The sequence below is a fragment of the Paroedura picta genome, chromosome 8, assembly GCF_049243985.1.
Source record: "Paroedura picta isolate Pp20150507F chromosome 8, Ppicta_v3.0, whole genome shotgun sequence".
NCBI classification, from domain to species: Eukaryota; Metazoa; Chordata; class Lepidosauria; order Squamata; family Gekkonidae; genus Paroedura; species Paroedura picta.
Window position 1 is genome coordinate 85766789 of NC_135376.1, and position 25301 is coordinate 85792089.

Below are 25301 nucleotides of genomic sequence, written 5' to 3' on the forward strand. Positions count from 1 at the left end.
GAGATGCCTGGGGCCCGGAAGCTGCCAGTCTAAGCGGCCAATACTGGCTTTGGAGGACCAGGTGTCCGATTCGGTACATGGCAGCGTCAGGTGAGTCCCCCTGGCGAAAATGGCTGCTCGGGAGGGCGGAGCCCCTGGCCAGGTCCCTCCCCGGCCCAAAGCCCACCCTCCGAAATCTCCAGGCCTTTCCTCGGCGGGAGCTGGCAACCCGACTGTGCCCCCCTCCGGGCCTTGTGCTACAGACGGGCGCCCTGCTCTGCGCCCCCCGCCGGGGAGGGAGGGAGAGAGAGGGGGGGAGCGGGCGGGCCTGCGCCGGCCTCGCCGTGATTTACGGCTCTGCTGAAAACGGCCGCTTCGCTTCCACTCCCCCCCCCCCGCCTCCTGCTTCCCCCGCCCCGCCCCGCCGCAGCCGCCGCCGCCGGGCCAGCAACAAGTCCGGGAGGGCGCCGCGCTCTGCGCCACAGTCACGACGGGCCGGCCGGCAGGCAGCGCGGGAGGGAGGGAGCGAGAAGGCGAGGCGGCCGCAGGGGAAGGCAGCAGCAGCAGCAGCAGCAGCCGGGCGCCCGGGAAGCTCCCCCGCTCGGAGCGCCGGATTCCAGCGGCAGCCGCCACCGCCGGCCAGGAGCGGGGCTTGCAGGAAGCCCGGGGCGCTGGGGCCAGGTTCGTCCTCCCCTCCCTCCCTCCACACCCCCCACCCTCCTCCCACCCCGCTCCGGCCACGCAGCCTGCGGATCGCCACCCCTCGGGAGCCGGCCAGAGCCCGCCGGAGCTTCCCTTCCTCTCCTCCCCTCCCCTTGCCCTCCTCCGCTCCGGGCTCCGAATTGGGTCGGCAGCAGCCGAGGGATGGGGCGGAGTGGAGTGGAGATTTCCCGGACTCCCGCCCAACTTGCCCAAGAGAAGCCCCCTTCTCTTGCCCGGGGGAGCGGGGCGGGTGTGGGAATCCGCATGCCAAGGTTGGGGGTGGGGAAGGCACCGTTCTTTCCTTTGCCCTTTGCTTCCCTTCATTCTAAGATGCATGCCCGTCCAGGTTTTCTTAGGCACCGGATACATACGGCAGGGTTTGGGGGATTTTGTGTGCGTGTGTGTTCGTGTATGGGGGGGAATGACCCTTGCTGAACAGGTTTCAGACTTTGCCACCCTCCCCCAAATTGACTGGCAGTGGGGTTTTGAGGAGACGGACTTGAAACCCGGCGGCTGGTCTGACAATTTTTAGCATTTTGGCTTGGCTTGTGCCAGCTACATTCAGAAACATACAAACAAGCGGGCAGAAGTTACAATGCAGAATTAAAATTCCCCTTTACGTCCCTAAGGAAGGCCGGAGCATATACTTAACTTTGCATGGAACTCACCAGACCTTTCAAAGTGCTTGACGTGGACTGGATCAGGCCCTGAATCCCTGAATACATCAGCCTTAGGTAATTTAGGATTTCGCTCAGCAAGAAATCAGTAGTATTATGTAACCACTGATATCCTTTTGAGGCTGCCTAACAATAAAAGTTAGGCAATAAAAACGATTAAACACCCCCAAAGCCCCCAAAGTTACAGTGAATTGTAGCTTTTGCAGAATCTTGACAATTTCCTTTATCATATAGGTTGCTTTATTATGTCGATTGCATTGCTTATTAGGAGCTTTAAACAGCCGGCTGGTGCCATAGTTCAGCAGTATGACATCTGCATAGAATTGGAATGCAGAAGGCCCCAATTACAATCCCTGGGCATCTCCAAGTTGGCCTTGTCTTTTACAAACCAGGTATTAGGTGATTATTGGTTAGTCCGGCCTCTCCAGATCTCAGAAGGTAAGCGGGGGTGGTCGTAGTTAATACTGGGAAGGGAGAAGGCCAAGGAGGTCCACCGTTGTGACACAGAGGCAGGCAATGGCAAATCATCTCTGTTCATCACCATGGACAGCGACTGTCAGCCAGACAATATTAACCTTGATGATAGACCAATGGTCCTCCTCACTCAGTACTGGGCTGCTTACGTGTGCTCCAAAGTACTGACAAAGTTGCAGCTAGCTTCATTCTAAACCAGGGGTAGTCAAACTGCGGCCCTCCAGATGTCCATGGACTACAATTCCCAGGAGCTCCTGGGAATTGTAGTCCATGGACATCTGGAGGGCCGCAGTTTGACTACCCCTGTTCTAAACAATATTTGCTCATTTTTAACAGACGATTCGTTCTTGATTGATTGATTTGAAACACTTATATGGCCCCTCTCCTGAGTCCTGCTCGAGGCAGCTCACAAAGTATAAAAACAATACAAAATACAAATTATCAGAAATGAAGACGTCAGGTGCTTGTGAGGGGACAGCATCAAAATACACGATCTCCGTAAGCTGCTTGAAAAGATGGCTCCCTCCTATTAAATGCCCAAGTAAAAGTGAACGCTTTGACCTGATACCTAAAAGGACATGCTGGCAGGCACCGGGCAAGTCTCAAGGGGAATGCATTGCAAAGATGAGGTGCCACCATAGAAAAAGCCCTGTCCATTGAGCATCCATTTCCGGTCTGTAGGCACTGAAAACAGAGCTTGGGAACAGGATCTCAACTACTGGGATGGAAAGAACATTCTCTCCTCTCAGAGAATAAGCAACTCAACACATCTGTCAGTCTCTTTCCATTATTTTCACTAAATGTACACAGAATATGCGATGTGGCCTTACCATTGGCCTATATAACTTGGTGTTCTCTTTCCTGACCAGCGATATTCCCTTTCATCTAGAATTTGGAAAGTAATGCAACAGAACACTTTTGAAGAAAGCAGATACCCCTGGCAGGAGTCCTTTGAAAATGTTAACGTCTGTATGCCATTTCGTTGCCCAAGATGCGGGGACCACACCCGATTCCGAACCTTGTCTTCCCTGAGAGCTCACCTCGAGTACAACCACAGCTACGAGGAAAGGAGCCTGCTGGCAAAATGCAACCTCTTTTCTTCGTTCAAAGACGTGGACCTGATTTGCGTTTCCGAGCCCCTGACCCAAGGAATGCTGGGGGATAGCACGAGCATCATGAAACCAAAGCCGTCCTACTTGAACTTCTGCGACACGACCCACGAAAACACCAAGAACAGGAAGTCTCTGGAAGTGGAGGCAGAGAGGCCCGCATCTTTTGGGACAAATTACACGACGGGTGAAAGCGACGAGGAGCTCGTTCCCAAGCCGGGCCTGGCGACCACGGACTCCAAGGCTTCGTTCGAGGCCCACGTGAGGGAGAAGTTCAACCGGATGGTGGAAGCCGTGGACAAAACGATCGAGAAGCGGATCGACAAGCTGACCAAAGAGCTGGCCCAAAAGACGGCCGAACTCTTGGAGGTCCGGGCAGCCTTCGTGCAGCTTTCGCAGAAGAAGCAGGAAGTGCAGAGGCGGGAGAGGGCCCTGAACAGACAGGTGGACGTCGCCGTGGAGATGATTGCGGTGCTGAAGCAGCGCCTCACAGAGTCCGAGGAAGAGCTCCACCGGAAGGAGGAGTAAGTAGGATGGGGCACGTGGCAGACACTGGTGGGTATCCTCCAGCCTAAGCTACCTTCCTTTGAGTTCAGTGATTCATCCACTGGAGGGAGAGCCATTGAACTTGGGGGAAGGCTCCTGAGGAGAAAGAGACACAAGTCCTGAGGCTGAAGGAACTGTGCTCTGGGGAATTGTCTGGGGCTTGCAGGGTTGGTGTTTTTTTTTGGGGGGGGGAGATTTGTCCAAGAAGATGTGGCAGTCAGCGATGAGTTGCCAAGCATGTGCAGCAAATGAGACCCCCTTGGACAGGGGCAGGATGGCCCATGGGTCCGGGTATGAGACAGATTCAGGCCTAACTTCTTACCTGCTCTCCCAGGTCATTGGACAAGAAGCACCCTGCAGCACATCCTGCAGTACGCACCATCCTTAGTAGTGGACTAGACCTGGCACAGATTCCACCAGGGATCTAGTCGTACTAACACAAGGAGCAAGAAAGATGGATGATGCATAGTCAAACAGGTTCTCAAGTTCCAAACAGGAATGGACCTACTAAAAAATTGCAGAGTTTGGCTCATAAGTCAGGTTTCTAGCTCTCATCTGTATAGAGCAGGGAGTCTCAGCCAGGGGTCTGTAGACCCCTGGGGGGGGGTCCATGGCAACACGGCCCGATGGAGTTGTGGTGCGCATCCAGTGCTTGGTTTATGTACAGAATTTGGCTGCAGCACTTTATTTATGATTCAGCCGTATTTGGCTTACACTGGCATGCACCTTGTCTCAGCATTTTTGCATCTTTATGTTTGTTTTGTTTTGTCCTTATCGCCACAATGCAGGGTGCACCTCTATTGTGAGAAGTTGACAAGTATAAACCTGTTGATTTTAGTCCAGAGGAAGGACTGCACTGGAAAATGCAAATATATGGTCGGTCCTACCATCATATTGCTTGCACCTTGGGACAAAGACTGTAGAAGGACAAGATGTTTATGTCCTTGTCCCATTTATTAACACTGCGTGTTTTGTCCAGTCTTTCTTCCGGTGGGCATGCCTGGTTCTTCCCCCTTCATTTTTTAATCTCACAGTCACCGGGATTTCCATTCCTATTTGCAATTGTTGAAGAGAGCGCATACCGTGAAACTCAAGTTAGTTTCTAAGGTACTTGTTGTTGTTGTTGTTGTTAGGTGCGAAGTCATGTCCGACCCATGTCCGACCCATGGACAATGATCCTCCAGGCCTTCCTGTCCTCTAACCATTTCCCAGAGTCCATTTAAGCTTGTGCCGATTGCTTCAGTGACTCCATCCAGCCACCTCATTCTCTGTCGTCCCCTTCTTCTTTTGCCCTCAATCGCTTCCAGCATTAGGCTCCTCTCCAGGGAGTCCTTCCTTCTCATGAGGTGGCCAAAGTATTTAAGTTTCATCTTCAGGATCTGGCCTTCTAAGGAGCAGTCTGGGCTGATCTCCTTTAGGACTGACCGGTTTGTTTGCCTTGCAGTCCAAGGGACTCACCAGCACCAGAGTTCAAAAGCCTCAATTCTTTGACGCTCGGCCTTCCTTATGGTCCAACTTTCACAGCCATACATTGCAACTGGGAATACCATAGCCTTGACTAAATGCACTTTTGTTGGCAGGGTGATGTCTCTGATTTTTAGGGTGCTGTCTAGGTTTGCCATAGCTTTCCTCCCCAGGAGCAAGCGTCTTTTAATTTCTTTGCTGCAATCACCATCTGCAATGATCTTGGAGCCCAGGAAAATAAAATCTGTCACTACCTCCATTTCTTCCCCATCTATTTGCCAGGAATTGAGAGGGCCGGATGCCATGATCTTCGTTTTCTTGATGTTGAGTTTCAAGCCAACTTTTGCACTCTCCTCCTTCACCCGCATCAAGAGGCTCTTTAGTTCCTCTTCACTTTCTGCCATTAAGGTGCTACCAGACTCAAATTGAACCTGTCAGGTTGATTAGGCTGAGAGAAAAGGACTGACTCAGGGTCTTCCAGAAAGTTTATGGCACATGTAGGTTTGCAGCAGTTGTCTCAGGTCCTAATCCAGCTCTCTAACCTGGGTGTTTCCCAGGGGTTTTGTGGTCTTTCCCAGAAGTGAGGATGGCCACTGACATAACTAGATGTCGCTGGAGCTCACCTTGCCTGTTGCTGTGCAAGCCTCGTCTTTTTCTTCACAATGGGCACAGTAAATGATCGGTCATTTGATTGGGTTGCTCCCGCATCTTACGACATCACTTCCAGGGTCCCTTGAAGCTGGAGAATTATTTCAGGGGTCTAAGTGCCAATAAAGGACTCTGCAAACAGGAAAGGCAGCCTGGTCGTGCTTTCGCTCCAGGAAGGGTGGGAGAAAGGTCTCAGGTCTTCCTGTCAAGCCCCTCCCCCTCAGTAGTAAGGCAGACCTGAAAACAACATCATAGGATCACTCTTTAGGCAAGAGTCACAATTTGGTTTCCTGCTGGCTTCCATAGCAAGAGTCAGTGTGGTTTATGGGTTAAGAGCAGTGGCCTCTAATTAGGAGAGCCGGGCGTGATTCCCCACTCTTCTTCCATATGCAGCCAGCTGGGTGACCGTGGGCCAGTCACAGGTCTCTTAGGGCTTTTCTCACAGAGCAATTCTATTAGAGCTCTCTCAGCCCCACCTACCTCACATGGTGTCTGTTGTGGGGAAACGCAGGGTTTGTTAGTGAAAAGCTGGATATTTAAAAAAACAACAACACTCTTCTGCTTCAAGGTCCCGAAGCGCGTTGGCAGTTTCAGCCCTTCTGAAAATGCTGTCTTGTTGTATCCATGAAAAATGTAGTAACTTCTGATACATTATTTATATGTGAACTACTTAAACACGGCAATCTTCAAGCTGCCCACTCCTTGAAATTCCCATTGACACTTGGGGAAGATATAAGAAGCAGTTGATTTCGAGATTGTACTCGTACTTGATTTCGTAGTTTTGGTCATTCATACATGTCATTCATACATGTCTTGATGCAATGTACAATGCTGCTGTTACCAAAGTTGGCCAGCACATGTGTGCATCTGCTGAAAGGTATAGTCCTCCATGAACGACCTGGGAAGCAAGCCCCTTAGAACTCCAGGCAGTCAGGATCAAGCTATAAGGGTGGCAAGAGAGTGGCAAGAACTAGTATCTGCATTCCAGCATTGGGAGCAGATCAGTTTTGGTGCATCTGTGGTTGCTCCCCACAACAGTCTAGTGGTCTCTACCAGGGTCCTGCCTACAACACTGACAGAAGCAGGAAGTAGCAATGAAAGGCCTTCAGTGCCACCTGGCACACAACTCCAGAGGTATTTTTATCTGTTTCCTTACCTCTGGCTGTCAGTTGTGGCCCATGAATGGTCTGAGCTGGGCCCCTCTCTCCCAATGTTCAGATGCTTCCTTTCATTTTCACCTGGAGGCAATTTCTGCTCCTCCCAGGCTACTGGGCACCCTGAAGCTACCAGAGGAGCTTGGGAGCAGCCCAAGCATCTCCTTGGTGGAGCATTGCACATCCATTATTATGTACCGAAAGAAGGTATTGGTGGACACCTCCGATCCACTTGTGAAGTAGAAGGTTCCCCTTTAGCCAACCACTACTTATGCAGTGACATTTGAAGCAGAATTACCTTCTTGAGTTGGGTTCCAGTGATGCCTTTTGTTCTGCCATAATGGGGTATGCTTCCCCATCACCCCGTGTGGGAAGATCCGTGGGGCAACAGTTGACTGTGACCCCAGGGCCACACCCACCAAAGATGCCTGATTCTCGCCTTCCCAACAGTTGCTGTCATGTGGTCCAGGCCAAGAGTGTGGTAGTTGGGTAGTTTTGAATGAAGTAGGCGCACAGAGTTGTTTTTAATACTGGCATCTGCAGGCGCCAGGAGACTCCAAGTGTTCTCCAGCAACACTACAAGCATCGAAAGCGAGCAAATGGTGTACTATGAATACTGCTTATTCCCTTTGGCATTGGTTACCTCTCTTTTGCTTGCCAAGCATTGCGCTAGTGTTTAGGGACTGGCCTCTGTGAAAGGAAGTCCACGGAGAATCCAAGCTGTGTTAGTAAAGGTTTGTTGGGCATGTATGAAGTCCCAGAATGCACTGCAAACTCAAGCCAGACCCAAGCTCTTGTTCTACTAATGACTCAAGGGGGCGAGGAGAGGGAAATGAATCCAGCGTTTAAGAAAACTTGTATGAAAAAATTAAAAATTAAGGGGAGAAGAGGAAGCAGGAAGCCAGAAGATTTATATTGTGGCAGCCTCATTCATGGATCTCTCGGGGTTAAGTTCAGGGACATGCTTTGAGGAGCCTCTAATCCAAAACTGGATAAGAATGAAAAAAAATACAAGGATGGAAAAGAGGAGGAGGAAGAGGAGGAGGCAAGGGTTATACATGAAGTCGGTTTAGCTGTGCCAGACTGACATAGCTGTCCCTAAAGTATCACTACATTTTCTGGTAACAGATTTACCTGGGGAAAATACCAAGAAGCAAATTGGTTCCTTGAGACTTTACTGTTCCAAAACCAAAAGCTAATTTCTTCACTTTGCTTTATTCTTCCATATAAAGCTTAAAATGAAATATCTTGTCCTGAATAAGGACCCCAGAGCATGGGTCCAAAAAATCATCACAACTGGGCCATGTTAAGATAGCGGGGATTTTTCTGCAAACCCAGGGGAACCTCTAGATCTGCAGGAAAATCGGAAAAGATTTCATGTTTTAATATCTTAAAACAGGACTGGAGAATTGCAATGAAAAAAATGCCAACCGAGGCCTTGTGAGATCATAGGCACCATTATAATGGAGATTTAAAAACAAACAAACACTGAATTAGGATGAAAACAGTGGCAGGAGGACGATCAAGGCATGGTAGTCGGCAAGAGGGTTGGAGGGAGGCTGGTCACAGTTAGTCCTGTCCCATTAAAATCAATGGGGAAAGTTAATTGCAAACTAACAAGGCTTTGGACAAGCGTAATTACTAACTTTAGTTGCAGTGGGACTGGTGCTTGCTGCGTCCTCGAGTGACTCTCCACGAGAAACATCTAAATGATGTTTAGAAGGTTCCCAGGTTGAAGATTGCTGTTGATTCCTATCAAGCTAGGATCAATATGTGGATGTGGTCCATCAGCTTTTTCAAAATAGCCCTGTGATAAAGCATATGCTTTTCATTCGTCAAAGCCCATGTTCATTACCTGCTACCTTTGGTTAAAAGAATCTTGTGTAGCAGGAAAATACCTTTTCTGGGCAGCTGCTCTCTGACTATTCAGCACACAGTTCGGGGTCTGCCCTGGATCCTGCCAAACAGACATGCATTGGGATTTCCCTGATGAAAGTTGGATTCCTCGGCATGTGGGGGCCCAGTTCATATCAGGATCCCAGGGAGAAGAGCCTTCCTCCCCTCCTCAGTTCATTTCCCAGACTTGAAAGAGCCTCAGGGTTAGCAGTCAGACCCCTCCTTGCAAGTGTGGCTTGCATTGAATTGCTCTGTAATGGCATCTCTTTGACCCTTTACGCACTGGAGGTTTTATGCCGGGCTGCAGGCTGGAGTTTTAGTCATGACAGGTTGCCCCACCTCTTCCTGCACCCACACGGGGGAGAATTTGGCCTAGTGAACCTCATCCACCCCCCATTTGTGCTCCAGCACGATAGCTGGAGCAGTGAAGTTCCTAGTGCATAAACGGTCTATGTGGGAACCATACAAAAGCTTGTCAGTTTCATCAACGGCATCCAGGGGTAGTCAAACTGCAGCCCTCCAGATGTCCATGGACTACAATTCCTATGAGCCCCTGCCAGCATTTGCTGGCAGGGGCTCCTGGGAATTGTAGTCCATGGACATCTGGAAGGCCACAGTTTGACTACCCCTAAGCAGACACCATGCTTTCTAGGAGTTGCCTGGCTTCCTCGAGTGATGTCATCATAGGCCCTCAGAGATACTCAACTGCCAGCTTTTCTCTCCCCTCTATAGAAGCAATGCCCATCTGCAATGGGGCATCCTAATGCTCCTTCCTTCCCGTCACACCTAGAGAATTCTAGTAGTCATGATTTACACGCCTCCCACACCTAAACCCATTTCCTGCTCTCTAAGCTCAGGGCTGTCAAGGCACCATTTGCATTTTTGCCTTGATGCAACCACAGCTTTGTCTTTTTCCTGGGAAACTCATCTAGGATCCACCCAGAACCTTCTACCCAAGTAGCATGGTTCTTAAATTGGGGCAGGATATGCCCAGGAATTAAGTTCTGAGAACAGAACTCCCCGTGAACCTCCAGACAACAGCTTGTGCACCCATCCCATGGACTTTTGCAATGTCTGATTCAGCCATCAGTGTTGAGAGATGGATCAGTGCACTGACGTGACAAGCAGCAGCTTCCAGTATTCACTGGGCCCACTGTGGTGTGCAATATCAGCTTTGAAATGAATTTGTTTCAATGGTTCTTTAACCTTTTACTGTCCCTCATAGAACCAGAGTTGGAAGGGTCCTCCAGGATCATCTAGTCCAACCCCCTGCAGAATTCAGGAAATTCACAACTACAGCTATGCAGCATCATCGCTGCCTACACCCCCAAGTCGCAGGTCGGAAGAAATGGAACCTAAAAACTCCAGAAAAGGCAATTGAATATGTATGGGCGTATTGGAGATAGGTGCTTACCTTATGTTGACCTTGGGGAGACATTCATTGATATTCCATTCAGTGAGAGCTAAAGCCTTTGAGGTTAGGTTTGATTCCTATTTGCCATCTGCCTCTTATTAGAACAAATACCTGGTAGAGAATCCTTGGATGTTGAGAGTTCCCATCAGTTGGTTGTCGGCAATTAATCCAAGATTTTTGACCACTGGCTAGACTACAAAACGCTCCCCTTGGTTTGCCCCTGAGAGTCCTGAATGCCCATCAGGTTAATTTAATGCTGCCAGGGGGCTGTATGCCCCCCCCCGTTAAGTACCACTCATCTATGTTATTAATTAATTTCTCATTGCAACAACTTTTCCTTGGTTCAGTTTTCTCTAATGATAAATGCAAGATGTAGGCATAGCATTTGTTGGGGAGGAGGGGGTTATGAGTCAAAAACTCTGATTTAGGAGACTGCTGATGTCCTATAAAGGAGACTTCAAATGCACAGTTAGGCATTTGTGTGCTATTGAATTCATTGTGTCAGAGGCAGGCAGGCAGGCAGTCTCTCTCTCTGCTGCAAAAAGGGCTACTTCTCTGCACTTTTGCTTACATAAGGACAAAATATACTGTTTTGTACAGGATCAAGGCTGGGACAAGTTCAGCCGAGGAGCAGCAATTTCTTTGGAAATCATCCTGGAAAGATCTCGCTTTGATTTCTATTTCTAGAAACAGACGCCCGATTGAGGACAGGAACGAAGCGGCAATGTTGCAACTCAGCGAAGTAGCTGTCATGCTGGCAGGCTGCAGATTGCAGCTGGCACTGCGGGAAGGGCGTGAGGGTGCCACGGAGTTAGAAGCCCGTGCCCGCTGCGTGTCAGGAGGAATAAGGGGGGGCTGCTCCAAGGGGGCTGCATTCTTTTCTTTTGCCTTGCTTCCATTGCAGAGAAGTCGTCACATTCAATCACTTCCTGGAGGAGGCTGCTGAGAAGGAGGTCCGCGGCAAAGCCAGGCTCCAGCTCTTCATCGAGAATCTGCTGCAGCGAGTGGATCTGGCAGAGAAGCAGCTGGAATATTATCAGAATCAGCAGATTGTGGCCAACTACAGTGACGTCAACGAACACGTGGTAAGCAGAACAGGGGGCGATCCCCTTCTCACTACGCCATTGTTCCGGGTGGGGGGTGGAGCAGGAAGCAAGGAGATCCGTATGGTCATTGCAGTGCGATTGGGTCTACAATAAGAAACGAAAACGCCAATGTGCTTCTTTAAACTTGTGTTTTGTCTGTGTTAAGGTTTTGTTTGACATGAGCAGCAGCTAGGATGTGGCCTGCGCTGTTTAACAATAATGGCGTGATTAGATATTGATTATGTTTCCCAACTGCTGTTCCTGCAAAGAGTTCAGGGCAGTTTGCACGGGCTTCTCTCCCCTTGTTTAAGGCCCGGATCCACTAGAGCAGTGGTCCCCAACCTTTTTATCACCGGGGACCACTCAACGCTTGTCAATTTTACTGAGGCCCGGTGGGGGGGGGTAGTTTACTCCTCTACTCTCAACCACTGCCCTAACGCTCTCTGATCGCTATGGTAATGTTTAAACATCCCTTCAAAATAAGATACAGACACGCCACAACAATGAACATAAGGAACATTTTATTTTCATGGAAATTTTAACTCATGACAATGACAAATCAATTGGAACCCTGAGCTTGTTTCTCTGCCGGATCGTGGATGAAGTAAAGGGCCGGGGGGGGGGGGGGGAGAGAAGGCGTCCTTGGCGGCCCACCTCCAGTTAGTCGGCAGACCACATGTGGTCCGCAGCCCACAGATTGGGGATCACTACACTACAGTGTTTGCATAGGTGGAAGGATTGCTGTGTACCAAAGGCACCTGTCTTACCTCCTGCTGTGGCCCAGAATACCTCCTGAAATGCTCCTCTGGGAAATAGGGGCCTCCCAGGAACAGCATTTCAGGAGTGTTTTGGGGTACATTGGGAAAGTGAGGAACAGAGAGAGGAAATGGAAGAAAAGTTTGTTGAGAGGGATTGTACTCATATTTCAGCTGGGGATAGGTTTGCCAGGTGCTGCTTGACTAGTGATGGGAGGGGGGCATTGTATGTGGGGAGGTGGGGAAGGTTAGGGCAGGGGTAGTCAACCTGTGGTCCTCCAGATGTTCATGGACTACAATTCTCATGAGCCCCTGCCAGCAGATTCTGGCAGGGGCTCATGGGAATTGTAGTCCATGAATATCTGGAGGACCGCAGGTTGACTACCCCTGGGTTAGGGTATACATGATCACATCAGCTACAGCACCACCGTGTCACTTCCAGACATAGGTAGCTCTAGGAATTACTGGAACTCCATGGTAGAGTTTTCAATGATGCCTAGAGCTATGTATGTCACTTCTCTACTATTACCAGAAGTGACATGGCACCACATGTGGAACTGAAATTTTAATTTTCCCCTCAGAATGTTGGGGGGCAGTGGATCTCCCTCCCTCACTGGGGGAATGGATTCCAAGCTGGAGACCTACCACACTCAAGCAGTCACATGTATGACATGTATCTAGTATGATGCCCAGGTCTAGAAAACCATAAAAAGAGTCCAGTATTCCAAAAACTTCACCCACTTTCCCCTCAAGAGTGGTGGCAGTGAAAGGCCAAAGAGGTACAGTGGGGGGAATAAACAAAGGTAAACCACCGATTGGTGCAGGCCCAGGCAGAGAGCGTAGCTTGTAATAATACTGATAATAATACTATAATAATAAAATTTAATTCATAGCCCGTCCTTCCTCTAGGGCTCAGGGTGGGTAGCAATGTTTAAAAAAACGATAGAACAATATTATAATACTTCAGATATTAAAAACATAATGGATCCCTTAAAATAGCTCTCACCGCTTCTGTTCTTATTGTGGGAGGGTTGATATAGTTTGAAAATTCAGGCCCAGATTTAAATTGGCTGGTGTTTTGAACAGGGAGGCCAGGATTTCAGCACTCTTTTTAGGCCTGAACCACAGCCCTAGAGGAACAATGTCTCACAGGCCCTGGGGAACTGTCCAAGGTCCCACCACCGTGCCCTGATCCAGCCTGGGAGAGCATTTCACCAGACGGAGGCCAGAGCTGAAAAGGCACTGACTCTGGTTGAGGCCACTTTGATATCTTTGGAGCCCGGGGCTCTGATCAGGTTTTGCTCTCTAGATCTTAATCTCTTGGTGGGGGATAGAACTGTTGTAGGAGAATGTAGGAGCCGACTGTTGCTGGTTTACTACATGCCTATTGCTCAAAAGGGCAAATGCCCCTTTTAAAAGAAACAGCTATCAACAAAGAAACATGATAACTGAGCAGGGTGTTTGTGTGTGTGTATTCAATTTGGTAGTCACACTACTTGAAATGAGCCATGACTGCTAATTTGTTCAGGAGATGCAAAGGAAAAGCTTACCCGCGATAAATGCCATGAAAACTGATAAGAAAGGTGAGATCTATTATCAGGCTGTTTCAAAGGGAATTAAAATGCATGACCCTGCAGGCAGAGAGCAGATGGTTCAGTAGAGATTGCAGGTAGCAGTGACTGAAGTTCAGTGTTCATTTTAGTGTAATCTTAAAGCTTTGAGTGTAGGCAAGCCTGTGTTGAAGTCTTTGGGGGGTGAAACCAGCACAGGCCTGAAAATACCCAGGAACTGGTCCCTGGAGATCCGGACAGTCATGCACACCACTGTCGAGGGAAACAACATTGTTGAGGCCTGGACACAACTTACAATTGCTCACCTCCCTGTCTACAACCCACCCAACTAAATGTCCTCTGAATAAACCTGTTACACCTCCCTCTCTTTCACTGGGAAACAGAGTCGTTTTATATTTCAGTATTAATCTTAATAGTTTAAAACCTAACATTGAATGTTTTATTTATGTATTTGAGTCCTTTGTAAGCCACCCTGAGCTTCCGGGGAAGAGCGGGGTATAAATGTAATAAATAACAACACATGTGGGGTAGAAGAGGCACCGTGGGGGCATCGTGGCCTCAGTTTAGGCATCAGTGTTCATCAGTGTTGATGGGAGCTCGGTCCATATCAGTGCAGGCATATTCACTTCGCCCTCAACTAGGATTATGTGGACAGGTGCCCACAGGTGTGTATTTGCACGCAGGTAGGCTCTCCGCATGCCCTCGAATGAGTGTGTGAGACTGGGGGGTGGGGGTGGAGTTTGCTGAAATGATGTCATTTCCTTTCCTCTTCCCCATGCCCATTGTTCCTCTATGCTGTTTTGAGAATGAGCCTCCCAATTTTTGGGATGTTCCAATACTGCATGTTCAGTCTCCCTGAATTGTTGCGGGGGGAAAGCCTCCCAGGGGAGGGGGACGGGAGACGGGACAGTCAGACTTTTTTTTTTTTTTGCAACCAATCGAAGCCAACTTATGGCAGCCCCTGACAGTTTTCAAGGCCAGAGACGTTCTGAGATGGCTTGCCATGACCTGCCTCCGCGTCACAACCCTGGCATTCCTTAAAGGCCTCCCATCCAAATAGTAGCCTGGACTGATTCTCCCTGGCTTCCGAGGTCAGACAGGATTGGGCTAGGCTGGGCGTGGTGTCCTAAATACCATTTTAGAAGAAAGCAGCTTTTCAGTAAATTGTTAATTTGGAAAATAAATGGATACAGATGACAATTTGGACTGAATAGATGATTTCTGCATGGAGAAAAGTTGGGAGAATTTTTGCTGATTTTACCCTCCCGCTACAAAGTCTCCTCATGCTATGCTGGGGAGGGGTCCCCTCGTCCCCCAGGAGGGGCATGGGAGGGGCATTTTAGTATGCGCTGAAGGGGGGCCGTGAGAAATTGGTGCTCAAGGGGCAGGAATCCCTTCCGTGCCTGGGAATCATTTGATGAATCCAGCCCAACCTGCTTATTTTATTTTTATTTCTATACCGCTCTCCCATATGGCTCTGGGCGGTTTCTGCTTGTTTCTGTCAGTCTGAATAACATGTCCATTTTTTCTTCCAGTTTACAGACATCTCATCCAGTAAGAAACCCCGATGCCTGTATGTATGTCATTTCAATGCCATAATAATACGTGAAATAACATTTCTGAATCACCTGTTGCGAAAACGATACATTCTTTTCTCTTCTCTTTAATCCCTGACACTTGACCACCTCTCCCACCCCTTCTTCTTCTTTCCCACCAGCAGCCGGGGAAGCCAGCATGCTTTTTACAACGCCCCTGATGCGAAACCTCACTCTTTCCAGAAAGGGCGACTGCACCTGAAGAAAACCAAGGAGGACAAAACGGGGGCCCATCCCATGAAACTCTTTTATGAACCTGTTGACTGTTCAAGAGAACTTTGGAGGCCTCTGAAGAAAGGGGAGACACCAAACGCTGCCCGAAAGGTTAATGCGAAATCAAAGATCAGTAAAAAAAGCAAACAGCTCTACTAAGAGTCTATATAGAAATATATTATCTATCTAATCTATCTATCTATATACACATAGTACAAGAACGGGTGGCCCTGGGCTACTGCAAGTAGATATTCAATCACATCCATTGTCTAGTTGCTCTATCTTTCCCTGTTCATTTGGGCTACAGTGATATATTTAATAGATAATAATCAATACATAAATAGAGAGCACTAATCTAACTGCCTCGTTTCCAGAACTTATGGTTGTCTACATGAGGTGCTGCTTTATTTTAGCAAGAGTGTCCTTTCAACAGAGTCCAGCATTTCACTGTGGGTGTGTTTCCGATCTAGGCAGACGTGTGTGTTTGAAATCTGTTTTGTTGCTTCGATTCACAGGAGTTCCTTCTGTTGGCACTTTGCTGAAAGAGCTCTCCTGGGGGGAGCTGTGGGCCTGGACCGGGGGTGGGGCTGGAGAGTGAGACTGCACTGAGAGTAGGGTGGGAATGGCCCGGCGGCATTTCTGGGAGTACAATCAAAAGTGAGGGCAATAAGTGGGTGACCTCCCCACTTCCCTACCGCTGCCGCCTCCCGTCCCCCAGGAGGAGCTGGAACTGTCGGACAGTGGCTGTCAGTGGCATGCTGCGGGGAGGAAAACGTGATTTCGCAAGGAGCAAAGAGCAGTGGGGGAGAATCGGTGCTGCCTTTTCTCAGTGACTAAACCAAGGGAGGGACTCTCTTCCGTTTCTCCCTGTAGCAGCACAGTTATTCCTGTGATACAGACAACAGCACAGGAAAGCACTATATGATAATTATTTCTGTGCCTTGAAGGTCAGCACAACGCAGCCATTTATTTATTTACGCACAGACAGCCCTCCCCCCCAGGTTTGTCAAAGTACCACCCTTTTAGTGACTCTCAGGGTGACGTCATGGTGGATGACCTCTTTTTATCCTCCAGGGTTGGGCTGATAAGAGAGTGATTGGCCCAAAGCCATCCAGTGAGTGTCAAAGCTGAGTAGGGGATTTGAACTCAGGTCTCCCTGTCCCAAGACCAACCATTTTGTCCAAGGTATGACACTGTATACCTTAGAGCAGAGGTCTTCAACCTTTCTGGAGATGGGACCTACTGAGCTGCAGCCCCACGGCAGGAAGTCCTGTGATGTCACCGTTGTGTGACAGGAAGACAGAATCCTATGAGTTGTACGATGCATGCAGGCTGCAGGCTGAACAGTGCCTTGGAGAATCATAGCTTTCTAAATGGGATATGAGGGTAATAAAGATGTGGCCAGAATTTTTCCGTAGTGTAGCAGCCCAGCGTAAAGGTAGTAACTGGCATTCCCAAAGGGAAGTGCTCTACCTCACCTGGAACCCACGTAAGGGGGTCTGTTTCACCCAGATACTCCTGCAGAGACAATACAGCAGCCTTTCTGAACGTAGGCAGGCCCGGATGTAAGACTATTTGGGAATCCGAGGGACTGGACTCCATGGGGGAAAAGTGTAATAAAAGATATATAATACGTTCATTTATTTTAAACTGGGGAAAGGGTTGCGTGGTTCTGCCACCTCAGCGACCACCAAAGCCCGAGGTGGCCAGTGCTGCGGCGTGAAGAGGAGGGGCAGTGGTGGCGTGCCAGCTGGTGGCCACACATGGGTGCAAAGTTATGCTGTTGTGTGCGGCCGCAGGCTGGTATGCCACTGCTGCTGCCCCTCCTTTCTGTGCCACGGCGCTGGTCTCCTACGCACCACCTCGGGCTTCGGTGATCACCAAGGCAGCTGAGCCGCACTGAAGTGCTCAACCCTAATGTGGAGTTTGTGTAATTATTCTATTGCTGTTATTCTTGCCTCTGATGAGCAGGTTCATCAGAGAGCCACTTTTAAGATAGGTTGGTTTAAAAAAATTCCAGCTTAGGAATGTGCAGAGTGGTGCTGGACCCACCAACAACCCCCTCCAAGCTGTACAGCAGCTAGGATTCAGTGGAATGCTGCCCGGTACCAAAGGAGAAGTCCCTAACATGTCCCCCAGCTGTATAGCTAGGGATGCCAGCCTCCAGGCAGGGCCTGGGGATCCCCTGGAATTACACCTCATCTCCAGATGACAGAGATCAGATCCTCTGGGGGGAAAGCAGATGCTTTGGAGGGTGGACTGCATGGCATTGCACTCCACTGAGGGCCCTTCCCCGGCCCATCCCCAAATCTCCAGGTGTTTCCTCAATGGGACCTGGCAACCCAGTGGTATAGCTGATAATTGACTGATACAGGGGAACTCCTTCAATTGGAGCACTTGCCAAGTCTTTCTGCCCATCGTTTTGTAAAGTTTGATGTAATGCAATCTACGAACATCCTTGGCTTTGATCCTCTGTAGCCAGGGTCTACGGGCCAAGTATGCACCGCCATTTTTGTTTGGTTGTGGAATCTAGTATATGGCCAAGTTTCTCCTTTTGTTCTGTGGTGTGTGCTTTCCATGGCGTTTTGCTCACGTCGAGTGCAGTGTGGCCTCAGGGTCTTGATGGTGGTCTCGTATGGGGCATGGTGGGCCACCGTTGCTGCCAGCAGAGGGCGGGGCTACGTGCTTTCTGGGACTGGCCATTTTCTCTCAGGTGGCATCTGCGTTTGGTGTCAGCTTCCACGATACAAATACTCTTATAATCTGCTTTGCTGGCAGTTGGTTATGACCCTCCCGATGGTCACAGAAGGCAGGCAGGGAAAGGGAGGCTTTTTTGTTTGCCAAGGAAAATAGTTCCTGAAAGAACATTGTCCTCTCCTGTTTCGCATAAGCAGCAAAAGATGCGAAGTCTCAGCCAAGGAACTCTAGACCGAACTCGTAAGGCTTAAACCTCCATTCCAAAGCCATGTTCATAGCAGCGTTGCCAATCTGGTAGTCGATTTAGCTGCCTGCCTTTCAATCAGATGAGTGTAAAATCCTACTGGGACATTCCATGCAGCTCCTTCAGGTATTCTTGAAATGGTTTTAACTCAGTTCTCAAGCAAAGAGAGGCAAGTTCCCCATACCTCAAAGGGGGGAAGGGAACAGAAAGGTTGCTGGTTAAGCTACACAAGAGGGCAGAAATTGTTATTATTATTATTATTATTGCATTTCTAGTCTGCCCTTCCTCAAAGGCTCAGGGTATATTAGAACATTTTAAAAACAGAAAACATAAAAAATAAATTTAAAATCTGGATGATAGGACAGATATAATTCCCAGGTATAGGTTGATTGAGTCAATTAAGTTCATTTGGTTGGGTACCTTTGGATAGGGGAAGCCAGCAAATGTCAGAGATTATTGCAAGGCCTTAACCATAAGCACAATGTGGTCATCAAGAACAAATGACGCCAAACCCTGGCTCTTAAAGCTATTTTTAACGCTCGTGTTACCAGATGTTCTCTTTTTAGAGTACACATCCTCTCTCTTTTTGCATCTAGCCTCTTTGGGGCTGTTTTATTCCCCCCTCCAAAAAACTGATGGGTTGGAAGATTAGGAATATTCTTAATTAGTTGCAGTTATCACAGCTTAAATAACAGGGTTATTTAAAATGAGATTTGTCATAACGATCATTCTTTTGAAGTGGTTGATCGGGAAATATATTGTCTTTTTTTGCTTTTCAAAATATGGTAATCCTACCCTAAAGTGGCTGCATTACTCCTTCCCTTGTGTCATTCTAAATTTTCATGAGCATTTTTTTTCAATCACCTCAAGAGGGCGGCACAGTTAATAAGACTAAGAACAACCGGGGACTGCCGTAACAGTAAAAATATACTGGTACTAAAGCAGTGATGTCTTGCTTTAAAAATTGCCAAAAATTCTGAGTGATGAGGGGATGTGTTGCTTTTTTCTGTTATGTGTCAAACCCATTCAAATATAAGGAGAACCCTGCTGGAAAGACAAAATATGTTTCAACCTCACTCACGTACACAAAGATGAACACAAGGGGATACCCAGATCCTTTTTAAGCAAACCATGCGTGATGTCCTGGCCTCCTGCCTTTTGGGAAGTGGGGTTCCATGTGCCCATTCTGTAGTGTCCATCGACCATGGATTGTTCTGCTTGGCTTGCAGTCTTTTCTTTTTGTTCCCCTGAAATGACTTCGAGGTTTTAAATGTAGACTCAAGCTGGGGGGTTTGTCTTGTGAACGCATACCAAGCCCTGAGCCATCTATGACTTCTGTTGAAACTCCTCCTTTCCCCCCCTTTGCCATCAAGTCACAACTGACTTCTGGCACTGCTGTAGGGTTTTCAAGGCAAATGACAATCACAGGTGGTTTCCCATTGCCTGCCTCTGCATCATGACCCTGGGCTTCCTCGGTGGCCTCCTGTCCAGCCTTGATTCGCTTCCAAGATCTGATGAGGTTGGGCTAGCCTGGGTTAGTCAGGTCAAAATCCCTACAGAGGTTTTGCCCCAAGAAAGTCCATCTGGCTTTATTTATGAGGTTAAAGATTTGACATTCTGGTGGTAACTTTGCTTTTGACTTTATTATTTTATACATTTATGCCTTAAGTTTCTCCTGAGTGGGGGCGAAAAGGGACCTACAAAGAGGCCCAGTGAGGACCCAAGGAGGAGGAGGAGACTTGGTTCTTATATGCTGCTTTTCTCTACCCAAAGGAGTCTCAAAGTGGCTTACATTCACCTTCCCTTTCCTCTCCCCGCAACAGACTCCCTGTGAGGTAGGTGAGGCTGAGAGAGCCCTGATATTACTGAAGAAGAAGAGTTGGTTTGTATATGATGTTTTTCTCTACCTGAAGGAGTCTCAAAACAGCTTACAATCACCTTCCCTTTCCTCTCCCCACAACAGTCACCCTGTAAGGGGGGTGAGGCTGAGAGAGCCCTGATATTACTGCTCGGTCAGAACAGCTTTATCAGTGCTGGGGTGAGGCCAAGGTCACCCAGCTGGCTGCATGTGGAGGACTGAGGAATCAAACCCGGCTTGCCAGATTAGAAGTCCACACTCCTAACCGCAACAGCAAGAGGCTTACACTCTTCTGTTTTCTCGGGAAATTTAGGTTGAGAGGGAGAGAAGCCCAGAGTCACTCAGTGAACTTGAACGGCAGAGTGGGAATTGGAACCCGAGTCTCCAAATCCAACCACAACCACACCACACTGGCAATTTAGCATGGCTACAGTGCATTAAATGTGCATTACTGCCCCACCCCAAAACACCCTCAATATATGGGATTCTCTTTTTGTGAGAAACTGTAAGCAAGACAAGAGAATTTCCACTTCAGTAAACAAACGCTGCCACTCCTTGTTAGAAGGAAAGGCTGTCTTCCCTAATGCCTTTTTTCCAGTTCTTAGAGCTTAAATCAGAACCAAAGATAACCTCGGAAATGAAAACTGCACTCTTAATTCTCAACAATTATAATTTGCCCTTGCCTATTAAAAGTAATGCCTTCTGTCACCCAGGACTTAGACAGGGAGTTTATCGCCTGTTTATTGAGAGGCCAATAGCACTACAGGCACCATTTTAAATGATGCCACTTCCTGTTTGTAGGCCTCAGGAAGTTGCCCAATTTAAACATGAGTAAATTTCAGCTTCTCTCTCTCTCTCTCTCTCTCTGGGAACTCACCTAGTTTTTAAAATTGAGCTCCACATTGCAAGATCTTGTTTGGACCCTCCCTCTTTAGCAATTCTCTGCCCCCTGCTGCCATCCCCTGCTGCCAACCAGCTGGTCAGCAGGGGGACTTGCATGTAGTGGAAGAGGCTGAAGTTGGCAACCCAGCAGCAATGTACTTCCACATCATGTCATTGACGATGCAGGATGCTCTGGTATTTGGTTAAAACTCTTTAATAAAAATGAGTCAGCCTTGCAGATTTGCTCAGATACCAGAGCGTCCTGCATCGGCTGCAGTGCAATGATGTCACCTCCTGTGCACTCCGGAAGTGATGTCGCTGGCTTAGGCCTCCCTCCACAGAATATTCCCCCTACTCCCCACTGATTGCTAGGAGAGACCTGGCAACCTTAATTCAATGAGCCCTGAGGAATTTTGATCTCGTTGGATGATCATTTTAAAATATGCTCAATTCTCTCTCTGATTTATTTAAAATGATTCAGATTGCGTCCCTTCTGTTAAATACCTACTGATTTGTACTGCTTTACTGTGCTTGATCCCTAGTGTATCCTTAGGTTCCATTAGCACCTTGTTTCTGATGTGATTCTGGACTGTATCAAACACAGTGAGGCAGAGCAAAGTGGGGGAGCGGTTGGCTTGTGGATGGTTATGCTGCATCCTTTGGGCTTTTGTTTATTTATGTATTTTTCATTTCTCCCAGTCGGTAAAAAGCAACATACATTGTTCTCCTTCATTTTATCCTCAGAACAGTCCTATGAGATAGGTGAGGCTGAGGGTGTGTGACTGGCCCAAGGCCACCCAGCAAGCTTCCATGGCAGGGTAGCGATTTGAACCTGGACCCCCTAGATCAGGGGTAGTCAAACTGTGGTCCTCCAGATGTCCATGGACTACAATTCCCAGAAGCCCCTGCCAGCCTTTGCTGGCAGGGGCTTCTGGGAATTGTAGTCCATGGACATCTGGAGGGCCGCAGTTTGACTCCCCCTGCCCTAGATCCTAGTTTGACATCATGGCTTCCAGGAAGTTGGCAGGAGAGTGTTGCTTCCCTTTCGGGCTCAGGAGGGTAACTGGGATCTTTCGCTTTGGGAAATTTGAGCAGATGAAAGTAATCCTGCGCCACACATTTCCAGCCTAGCGTGGAGGTGGATGATGTGGGCTGAATGAAATCAGAACAAGGGTGCAACAAGGATGCCTGCACCGTTCCTGATCCAGAGTGATCCTCACAGAACAAACGTGCGGCACAGTCCTCAGCTCATGGCGCTGTGTCAGCGTGTTTCACTGCCCCTCCCCCTCTCGATGCTGGTGTCTCACCATTTTGGCCACTGCCACCACCCAGATTCAAGTCCAGTGAGAAGACTTTTTGGGGGTATAGACTATTGAGAGTCAAAGCCAATAGCGAATCTCGGCATAAGGCGAAGACCTTGATGTGTGTGTCTTGCCACTCTGCTTTTACAGAAGACCAGGGGAGTGAGAAGTGAGGATCATTGTCTCCTCCAAGTCCTGGGATAGGTTTGGCAAGTGTGTAGGCAGCTAGCTGGCTGGTTAGGGGCAGGGGCAGGGGCAGGTTAGGGGGCAACCACCCCCTAAAATCTGACCTCAAGGGGTCTGCTTCAGGTCACTTAATAGAGCTGGCCCCGTTACTGCAGCACAGCTAAGCAAGGATTTGTGTTAATTGGTTTAGAAAGCCCCTATATTATTAGGATGGATCTCAGGCAAGATACTCTCTTAGGCAGTGCCAATTAGAAGGATTCCGCTTTATCACCAAGGATTCCGCTTTATCACCAAGGATTCCGCTTTATCACCAAGGATTCCGCTTTATCACGACGTGACTTTTTACAGATGTATTCAGGTGGGTAGCTGTGTTGGTCTGAATCAGTCGAACCAAGTTTGAGACCAGTGTTGGTCTTTTAAGATGCCACTGGTCTCTAACTTTGTTTTTAAAGGTGTGTTTTGATATTGCTGATCTTCATGCCGGATGGACAGATATTTAACATCTACGCATCGGTCCAGGCAAAACCAGTTTTCCCCAGAGGAATAAAATAAATAGCTGAGCCATGTCTGTGTGTAATTTATTTTCAAATGCTTCTAATAAGAGGTGTAAAATGTCCTTGTGTGAGGTGGATTTACAGTAAGTGTGTTGAGACTTGTGGAAAATGTTATTGTTTTTTACAACTGTGAATATTTGATAATTTAAAAAAAAGATCATTATGGTTGTGGCAATAAAAAAAAACAGGGTTTGCAATATATTTAACAGAAGCAAAATTCTAGAGTATTTTGCCATTGTATAAATAACTCCCAATGGAATTGGTGATTTATCTGTCTGCTGAATTATTATTTTTTATTTATATGATGATGTACACGGAACACTCTCTGTAGATGTCCGGCTTTCGCAATGCTGTTTCAGTTGATGATCCCATCTTTAAACGCTGGTGAACACAGGCACATTTCTATCACTCGATGGCTGAAACAAATGTTGATAAGATATAGATCCAGTAGCACAAAGGAAATTTTCGGGTCACCTCACGCGACTGCAAAACAAATGTTTCCCAGTGGAGGGAACGGTATAGGAAAAGAAAGCCCTCTCTTAAAAACAAAGGGTACATTTTACTCTACATCACTAGAACAAAGAACTACTTGCTATAACATGTCAGGATATTAGGCAAGTTGTATTCCATGTTATGGAGGAGTGGGGAGGAAGGACTTAACACAAGGCTTCCGGTTTTGGTGGCAGCCTGGAGTTCTTTGTGATATGAGTTCCGCCATCAGCTGTCAGCCATCCAACCCAGAATAATCACGTGTACAGAAATCAAGTGGTGTGCGTGCCTATGCGAACCAGTGCTCAGAGGCCATGACAAACTTAGTCTTTGTTTAGGTATCTCAGTGTTTTATATGACACTTTGCCGTGCTGCGCATTTACGTGCTGGTGAACCAAACTGTAGTGCATGTTCCTTGGTTGTCAGGTGCTATGTGATGAGAGATTTCATTTGCAGTCCAAACAGCCTCAAACTATTTCAAGTATTTCTTCTGCTTTGCACACGACTTGCTCTCTTTAAAGACTTGCTCTCTTCCAAATGAGGGGAACTTTTAAAGAGAACTAAGAGGGGAACTATGCCTTACAAAGAACACAATGGGGCTCCCCTGTACTAAGGCTCCACCTCCTCTTTCTAAAAAGTTTAGTTCAACTTACTGCATGCTCTGATGTCTATATGAGACATACTGAACTGGTGGTGGAAAGGACAATCCAGTCTCAGCTGATGTAAAGTGACCCCTGGTGGGGCTTTCAAGGTGAGAGTCTTTCAGAGGTGGTTTACCATTGTCTACCTCTGTGTAGCTACCCTGGATTTTCTTGATGGTCTTCCATCCAGATGATGACCAGGGCTGACCCTGCTTCACTTCCAAGATTAGATGAGATCAGGCTAGCCTGGGCTATCCAGATCAGGGCATACTGAACTGGATTGGGGGTGGCCAAACTGTGGCTCTCCAGATGTTATGGACTACAATTCCCATGAGCCAGCAGCTCATGGGAATTGTAGTCAATGGACATCTGGTAAGTCAGTTTGGCCAACCCTGAACTAGATGATACAGAACCCTGAACTAGATGATACAGAAGAGGAAGGGGGCTCAAAGTAGGGTTGCCATCTTTTGCCACTGTTCTACTGAGGAGATATATTTTGTAATGTATAGTTCTGCCCTGAACATAGTAGATTCTTTTGGGTACTGACTCAAGAATGAAGTCGCTTTTTCATCATTAAATACTCCGGCTGTACATTTTGATCACTGAGTCACTGAAAAGAAACAGAACTCAGTGATTCTGTATAGCGGTGATTAGTTTTCATCTCATTTTTAAATTTCTGTTTTTAATTCAAAGCTCTGTAGGCTGCATGTGTCATTCTCCCTCATCCTGAACTGGTCAAGTCACCATCCGCTGAATTAATCAGTTTCAAAGCAGTCGGAATGCACTGTAACCCCCGAAAAAGACATTTTAGACTAATATAAAAAAATCTAATAAAATACTATATTTCTCAATCACTGTATTTGCGTACTATATAATATTTCCATGTAAGCCGTAGTTTCTAAGCAACACCAACTACTCATCCTGCTGGGATACTATGTAGGGGTAAAGCACCGGGTCATGTCTGACCCTTGGGGTGACGCCCTCCAGTGTTTTCATGGCAGACTCAATACGGGGTGCTTTGCCAGTGCCTTCCCCAGTCATTACCGTTTACCCCCCAGCAGCAATGTAGGGGTAGGATCCCAGAAAAATTTGGCTATAGTTTCAAGATTTGAGGAGGGCCCTTTTACCTTTGATTCGTGATTTGTGGATTGGACAGTACTGGTTCGG

At 47.8% G+C, this 25301-nt stretch overlaps 1 protein-coding gene across 3 annotated transcripts; it reads left to right on the forward strand.

The window, feature by feature from the left end:
- The first annotated feature begins 388 nt into the window (after positions 1-388).
- Positions 389-24985, forward strand: ZNF365 (zinc finger protein 365). Of its 3 annotated transcripts, none has more exons than XM_077350732.1 (5): positions 389-660; positions 2702-3465; positions 10968-11148; positions 15010-15047; positions 15192-24985. In XM_077350732.1, exons 2-5 carry the CDS (start codon positions 2735-2737, stop codon positions 15439-15441), a joined length of 1200 nt encoding a protein of 399 aa, XP_077206847.1. In that variant the 5' UTR covers positions 389-660; positions 2702-2734; the 3' UTR covers positions 15442-24985. The 3 variants fall into 3 exon arrangements, with proteins under 3 accessions (XP_077206847.1, XP_077206846.1, XP_077206848.1); XM_077350731.1 differs by having other exon boundaries at positions 2722-3465; XM_077350733.1 differs by having other exon boundaries at positions 2722-3465; positions 15195-24985.
- Positions 24986-25301: the final 316 nt, after the last annotated feature.

Coding starts and splice junctions, on each gene's coding strand:
- ZNF365 (XM_077350732.1), top strand. CDS start 2,735: ATGCAACAGAACACTTTTGAAGAAAGCAGATACCCCTGGCAGGAGTCC. Junction 3,466..10,967: donor GAGCTCCACCGGAAGGAGGA/GTAAGTAGGATG, acceptor CTTCCATTGCAG/AGAAGTCGTCACATTCAATC. Junction 11,149..15,009: donor GTGACGTCAACGAACACGTG/GTAAGCAGAACA, acceptor TTTTTCTTCCAG/TTTACAGACATCTCATCCAG.